The sequence below is a fragment of the Calidris pugnax genome, unplaced genomic scaffold (assembly GCF_001431845.1).
Source record: "Calidris pugnax isolate Ruff unplaced genomic scaffold, ASM143184v1 scaffold535, whole genome shotgun sequence".
NCBI classification, from domain to species: domain Eukaryota; kingdom Metazoa; phylum Chordata; class Aves; order Charadriiformes; family Scolopacidae; genus Calidris; species Calidris pugnax.
In genome coordinates this window covers 173,503-180,692 of record NW_015091323.1, presented here as the reverse complement: position 1 = coordinate 180,692, position 7,190 = coordinate 173,503, and the positions used below count along the sequence as shown (strand labels likewise).

Here is a 7,190-nt window from a genome sequence, read left to right as displayed (position 1 = left end):
CCCCCTGTAGCCCCCGTGTCCCCCCCGTCCCGGGAAGGAGGCCCTGGGGGACGTGGGGCGCTCACCGAAGGTGAGGAGGAAGCCGTAGAGCATGCTCAGCACCCAGGAGTACCAGCCCTTGTGCTCCAGGTAGAGCAGGCTGTACAGGGCGTAACAGCCCAGCAAGGGGAAGAGGATCCAGGAGAGGTACCGGAACGCCATCTGGGGAGGCAGCGACACCCAACATCAACGGGGAAGGAGCCAGAGCCCAGCCCTGGCTCCCAAAAACCAAGGAGCCCCTTTCACCGCACGTCCTGCCCTGGGGAGGAGTCTTCAAACCAGGACGACGGAGCGAGGAGACGCGCGGTGAGGTCTTTGCCCCCCCCATTCACCCCCCAACTCACATCGTCGTACACCTTGGTGGAAGACTCGATGTAGGTGGATTTGTCTTTGAAGGTCACAGAGGGAAACACTCCGGCCACCTTGTTCTCGCGGTCCAGCTGCCAAAGGAGAGGGGGAAGATGTCACCGAGGCACCTCCACCCCCCCCCACACCCCCCACCCCAAAACCACTGCTCACCCGGACGTCCATGACCTTTGTGATCTTCCAGAGGTCGATGAGGAGCCCGATGAAGACGCTGACTTGCACCACAAAGTTGGTTTCGTTGTCCAAGATGTAGAGGAGGACGACAAGGGACTGGAAGACGCCGAAGAAGACGGAGCGGACGGAGAGCCCCTCCAGAGACTGCCGGCTGTTCCAAAACTGGATGTCTGTGGGGAAGGGGCCCGAGCAGTCACACTGGAGCAGGGAGAGGGGATTTGGGGCCACCCCACCACCTTCTCATCCCTCCCCTCAGGTCCCCTCAGGTCCCGCTGCAGCGCTCACCATTTTTGAAGGCCAAGAACTCAAAGATGCTGTGCACGATGGAGACGACGATGGTCAGTGCCAGCAGGTAGGGGTTGGTCTCCAGGAGAGCAACCTGGAACAGGCGTCAGAAACCTCTTGATGGCTCCATCCCACACCGGGGTGGAGAGGGAGGATCCAGGAGGACCCAGCCAGTCCCAGGGCACCATGGAGCACAAAGGGTTTAAGTGCTTGCTAGAGTCATGGCCTCAAAGCTCCCTTCCCCTGTGCAACACTGTACCCCCCTCCCTCTTCACATCGCAAAGGTAATTAGTAAGGAGCATCATAACAAAGGACAGGCCCCCGAGCATCCTTCCAGCAAAGACATGAAACGTGGGAGAAGGAGCTGCTCTGAGAGAGAGGTCCTGATCTACAGGGGCTGCAGCTGGAAGGAGGGGAGCCCACAAGCAGCTCTCACCTTCACCGAGTCCTGCTCCTCATCCGACTGCTCGTAGAGGTCCTCTCCCAGGAAATTCCAGGGGGATTTGGTGCTCTGGGCAGCATAGAGCTGCCAGCGCCACAGGGAGAGCGGGCAGAAGGAGAGGCGGAAGGGCAAGCGCTGCAGGGTCTCGTTGATGGGGAAATAGTCCTTCTGCAGGTTCCAGTAGTCGTTGAAGTAGAGGATGGGGTAGTAGTCACCGCTGATGGCGTCAAACTTCACATCTGGAGCCGGGGCAAAGACAAGAGGGAGGGGCTGAGCAGGGGATGGAGCTGTGACAGGTCACCGTCATCCCCCTCAGAGAGACCAAGAGGCCACCCAACCCCAGCCCAAGCTCCCCCAGAGGTGGGGGTGATGCTGATGTCGAGGAAACAAGCCTCCATTCCCCACAAGAGCCCAAACTCATCCTTCAAGAAGGGATAAAGCCACCCCGGCCCTTACACTGGTCCAGGGGGGGCGGGACGCTGCCCTTCACCCAAGGCGTGTGGTCGTCCACCATGTTGATGGTCAGGTTGGGGTGCCAGTGCGAGATGACCTCCACGGGACCGTAATCTTCTGCCCTCTGCAACAAAACCACCATTGGCTCCATGACGGGCACAAGCCACCAGCATCTCTCCATCTCGCCTGGCGTTAGCCCACCGCCATCCCCGCCCTTAAACAAAGCAGTGGTGGGGGGAGCGGGACGGGGCTGAGCTGACCCTCCCGTCCCAGAAATACTCCAAGGAAATCATCATCCTCTTCCCCCTCCACAGAGCAGGAGGAAAATACCCCAGGCAGGAGGGGGAAACCTGTTGCAGGACCTCCCGACAGCTTTGCAACCAGAGGAAGGCACCTGAATATTTAGGACTTTGACCAATATGGAAAAAAAAATACCCTCACCAAAAAAAAAAAAACCCAACCAAACAAAAAAAAACACAACCAAAAAACGAGCTGGTTACCTTGATCATTTCAGGGTCTGCCTCTGTCTCACCCGTCAGCAGGTTCTTGGTTTTCTGGAACCGCCGGCGCTTGTATTTGTTGATCACTGGAAGGAAAGAGAAGTGAGCAGTTCTGGCTCCACACAAGAGGGTAGGGAAGGAAATCTAAGGAGGCTACAGCCAGGACAGGCACACGCTGACTGGAGAAGCCCGTTTCCCTCACGTCACCCCCCAGAACTAATTAATCTGGGACTGTCTCACAGATCTTCCAGTTATCGCAGGGAAAGGCTGTAGTTTGGGGACAACAAACGAGATTAACAGCCAAACCTTTGAGACAATCACATCACTGTTGGAGGAAAACACCTGAGATGAAGTGTCTGGATCTTCCTGTCCTGCAGGAAGACCTGAACTTGGCAATTCCTTCCTCTTCTCAATGCTGACATTGTTCCACCCCCCCATACAGGTAGGGACCCCCCCCTCCCGCACGTGGATGGGAACCAAGAGCTTGCACAGATTTAAAGAGGTTTTTCCTCCATAGGTTCACAAAAGACAAATTCCAAGTGCAGAAAACACCCAGTTCAGGCCGTGGGGAGACAGATTATTTACCCTAATCTTCCCCGGAGGCATCTGCCAAAGCCAGAGCTCAGCCTGATTCCTTTGGGCTCCTGTTTTGGCATGGAATTGGGGTTTCCCTTTCCCCAGCACCACCCCCGGGCCACCGTGCTCCTCCCTCTCCCGCCCCAGGGCCGTACTTCGTGAGGTGTGGACGGTGGCGAGGCGCCTGTAGAGGTTCTTCTGCCGGGGATCGGGGTGGAAGCCGCTCTTGGTGAAGTACACGTGGACGTAGATGGAGCCGTTCTGCTGGACGCTCTGAAATCGCACCCCGACAGGAGCGGTTACGGCTGGAATGTGGTCGGAGCCCGGCTGTCACATCCCCACCTCGGCGCCTGCCTTCCTACGGCTCCTGGCACTGATGCCAACTGTCCTCCCGCGGCCATCGAGCCCATACGGAAGCAGCTGGTCACCAAAACAATGGCCTCGAGCCCTGTCACCTCTGCAGCACGCCTGGAAGGGACACCAGTCCACTCCACAGGGTCTCACTCAACCTCCGAAGCGAAGGGGAGACGGATAAAGACGATGGCAGGGAAATGCTGCAGCAACTCCACACCTCAGCTCCACTCAGAGCTTCCAGGATGGCTTTGAGCGTGATCCGGACAATCCCCACCAGCCCCTTGATGATCACCCACCCGGCCTCAAACCTCCCAGGAAGAGCAGCAGCTGCACCCACCTGTGAAATGTCCACCTCCCCGTAGTGTTCGTAGCACCCGTCGGCATTCTCCCCGCTGGTCCAGTCCCCGTAGACGAGATCCCGCTTCTGCCAGAACAGCGCCGAGCTGACATTGAAGTCTGTAAAGTGCTCGTGCTCCGAGATATAAACGTAGAGGTCCTGCAGAGAGAGGAGGACGTCGGCCACCGGCGGATGACGCAGCCCGACGGTGAGATACCGGCACCCGAATTGCCCCGCAGAGCCACAGAACCCCCTCCCAAACCAGCTCGGTGCTCTGCTGAGCCCCCGAGACACAGGACGCTGCAGCCACAGGCAGGGTGGCAATTTCTCTCCGCTAGATTTAAGCTCCAGCTCAGAGATTTTCTCTCCAGCTCAGAGCCAGAGCAGCGGGTCCAGCCACGGAGCCACCGCGTCGCCCAGGAAGGGATGGCACGGGATTTATTTCCACCGGCGTTACCATTAAAGTGTCCTTGGGGAAGAGGTTTCGGCTGGGGGCCCGCGGCGTCCCGCCCGCGCTGCTCTGCTCCGGCGGTGCCGGCCCGCGGCGGAACCAGCTGCTGATGGCCCAGATGATGAAGATCCTGGGGGAGGAAGGAGGAGAAGCCGCTCAGGCCTTTCAGCCGCCCTCCCCAGCCGAATCGGAGGCAGCCTCCCCTCCCGCCAGCAAACCCCAGGGCGGGGAGGAGGGAGATTATTAGTGCCAGACAGATGAGTTCGCCTTTCAAAACTCTCTGTTTTCACCCATTTCCATCCCAGTTGGCGTTCACCCTCAGGCGAGAGGCACCAGCCAGAGCAAACTGGTCCCAGTTCAGCCCCAGCCCCAGCACACTGAAAAGGAGTGAAGGTGCTGGGCACTTGCCTCAAGGACACAGCGAGGAAGTCCTGCTCCAAGGTGCCCCAGAGAAGGGTGCACAAGGCATCCCCGGGACAGGACGGGGACACCAGCGTGTCCCCAGCTCCTGGCAGACCCCCCCAGTCACGCAGGTGAGGCGTTCAGCCCCCCCCAGACAAACCGATGCCAAACCAAGGGCTACAAACCCCGAAGCCACAGGATGGGACAAAGCTGGCAGGTGGCACAAGCAACAGTCACCCAACGAGCGAGGGACAGGTCCCAGCGTGCTCCCGGCCACACAGAGAGCAGAGCCATCCCCACCCCCAAAATCCCAGCCCTGAGAGTTCCCCACCTCCAAGAATTGCTCTCCCAAGCCCCCTGGGCTGCTCCCAGCACAGAGACTGGGATGGGTCCCTTCCGCGTGCTCCCCACAGCCCTCCCTGAGCCGAGCCAGGCAACAGCCTTCCAGTGCATTAACAGAAATCGAGCCTTTTTCCTCTGTTTTGGAAGGCTTTTGGCAGCACAAGAGTTTTCAGTTTTCTAGTTCGTGGGTTTTTTTAACATGTAAAGTGTGAGGTTCCCTTCGTCCATGCCCCAAGTGCCACTAAATCAGACTTCCCCCTCCTGCCCTGCGCATGGAGCGCCGGGATAACGAGACGTGGAACGGTGGGCAGCACCAGCAACCAAACTACAGCTCCTGGGACCAAGTGATGGCCGGGGCCGTGCTTCCACGCACGGTGGGGACAAGTCTCCGGAGACCCCACGATACGTCAGGATTTACTTCGGCGTAACTCCTCATTAAGAGCATTTTGGAAAGCTCCAGGGCACAAACAAGCGTCCCCCCACACGCTCCTGGCTGTGCTGCTGGAGCAGAGGGAGCCCATGGGGCTCAGCACAGAGTCTTCACTGCCAGCTTTTCCAAAGGTCCATCAATAATCCTAAATCCACGGCCCAGGACATCGCTGTGCACCCAGGAAAGGCTTCTCCTGAAGGTTTTGGGACATGGTCGTCACGTGCTCAGGGTTTTCCCTCTTGTCTCCTCCACCACCCAAGTGTGACGGGTGGAGTATTTCCAAGTCCTTCTGAGGGCAAGGCTCCATGGGCGACAAGACAATGGTATGTTCTTCCCCCAGCTGGGACACCGGATCTGCCGGAGGAGGCAGGGCTTTGGAAAGGACCAAACCTGCCCTTGGTGGGACAGGAAGGTGGAGAAGCAGAGCAGGAAAGCGGCTCATGGACGTGAGGAGGAGTCGTGGCTTCCAGAAAGGGATTTGTGGTCTCTTCGGTAGCTGAGAACCGAGATCCGGCAGCTCCGGCATCGTTCTCCTCACCGCGGCGCTGGCGAGGAGCAGCACACCCAAACACACCACACGGGCTCCGGGCGTGCTGGCGGAAACACCTCGATGTTCTCCTTCCCCACGGAAGCGGGAGCGACCCGGGGCAGGGCTGGGCACCACGCCGGGAGTCGTCCCTGCCACAGCATGGACTTTGGATCCCCCGCAGCGGGGTGTAGGAAGTGTAAATGATTCCTCAGAGGAGCCCGGCAAGGAGCGGCTCCTGCCCGAGGCGAGCCAGACCCCAGGGTTCCAGGGAAAAAATGGGAAGGAGCTCAAGAGCTCAGGGAAAGCCCTGTGCTGGTGGTGGGAGCAAGCAGCCCCATGGGCTTCCCTCCTCCTGGCAGGACACCCAAGACGTGGGGACAGGCAGCCCCAGCCCCCCATGCCCTGGGACCCCACTGTGCCCCTGGGGTGGTGGGGACAAGCCACCTGCCTGCCCCATGGACCAGCTGTACCCCCAGGACGGGGGGACAAGCCACCTGCCCACCCCCAGGACCTGCTGTACCCCCAGGATGAGGGGACAAGCCACCTGCCCGCCCCATGGACCAGCTGTACCCCCGGGATGGGGGGGACAAGTCACCTGCTCACCCCCAGGACCTGCTGTACCCCAAAGATGGTGGGGATGAGCCGTCTGCCAGTCCCAGAGCCCCGATGTGCCCCTGGGACGGAGGAGACAAGCCAGCTGCTCGCCCCCAGGACCCCACTGTGCCCCCGGGATGGGGGGGACAAGCCGCCTGCCCACCGCCAGGACCTGCTGTACCCCAAAGATGGCGGGGACAAGCCACCCGCCAGTCCCGGAGCCCCGATGTGCCTCCAGGACCCCACTGTGCCCCGGGGATGGCGGGGACGAGCGGCCTGCCCGCCCCGAGGCCCTGCTGTGCCCCCAGGACGGGGGGGACAAGCCACCTGCCCACCCCCAGGACCACCTGTGCCCCTGAGATGGAAGGGACAAGCCACCTGCTCGCCCCAGGACCCCACTGTGCCCCGGAGATGGCGGGGACGAGCGGCGTGCCCACCCCGAGCCCTGCCGTGCCCCCCGGTTTTGAGGCGCCCGTGGCACGGCCGGGGGGGGGAGGGAGGAGGGTCGTCGGGCCGGTGGCACCGGGCGGGGCCTCACCTGAAGAGGACGCCTTTGATGACCTGCCAGGCGTTGAGCGCCGGCTGCTGCCGCTGCGTCTCGGCCGCCGGCGCCGCCGCCTCGCCGCTACCGGCGCTGCCGTTACTGGTCACCTGCGGGAGGAGGGAGGAAGGCGCACAGTACCGTCAGCCGAGGAAGGAGCCGCCACCGAGCAGAACCGCCCCCGCAGGTCACCTCCTCCCCGGTCGGCGGCCTCCCCCGACCCCCGGTCCGCCCGTACCTGCTCCGGGCCCGACGCGGGCTCCGCCGCCACCTCCGTCCCCGGCGCCGCCATCTTCCTGCGCCGCCGCCGCTCCGGCCGCTCTCGCGAGATCACGAGGCACATGATCGCGTCGTGGGGCGGGACCGGGAGGGGGG

At 61.4% G+C, this 7,190-nt stretch overlaps 1 protein-coding gene across 1 annotated transcript in view; it reads right to left on the bottom strand.

Moving 5' to 3' along the window:
• CLPTM1 (cleft lip and palate associated transmembrane protein 1) overlaps window positions 1–7,182 on the bottom strand; it is a 15,542-nt gene extending 8,360 nt beyond the window's left edge. The window contains exons 1-12 of the mRNA XM_014960947.1: window positions 7,054–7,182; window positions 6,813–6,925; window positions 3,984–4,107; window positions 3,527–3,685; window positions 2,991–3,108; window positions 2,260–2,345; window positions 1,763–1,883; window positions 1,301–1,545; window positions 865–958; window positions 559–749; window positions 384–479; window positions 43–201 (exon numbers count right to left, since the gene is read on the bottom strand). Coding sequence (XP_014816433.1) covers window positions 43–201; window positions 384–479; window positions 559–749; window positions 865–958; window positions 1,301–1,545; window positions 1,763–1,883; window positions 2,260–2,345; window positions 2,991–3,108; window positions 3,527–3,685; window positions 3,984–4,107; window positions 6,813–6,925; window positions 7,054–7,158 — 1,611 coding nt within the window. The 5' untranslated portion in view covers window positions 7,159–7,182. The remainder of the gene's footprint in view (window positions 1–42; window positions 202–383; window positions 480–558; window positions 750–864; window positions 959–1,300; window positions 1,546–1,762; window positions 1,884–2,259; window positions 2,346–2,990; window positions 3,109–3,526; window positions 3,686–3,983; window positions 4,108–6,812; window positions 6,926–7,053) is intronic.
• Between the last annotated feature and the right edge of the window lie 8 nt (window positions 7,183–7,190).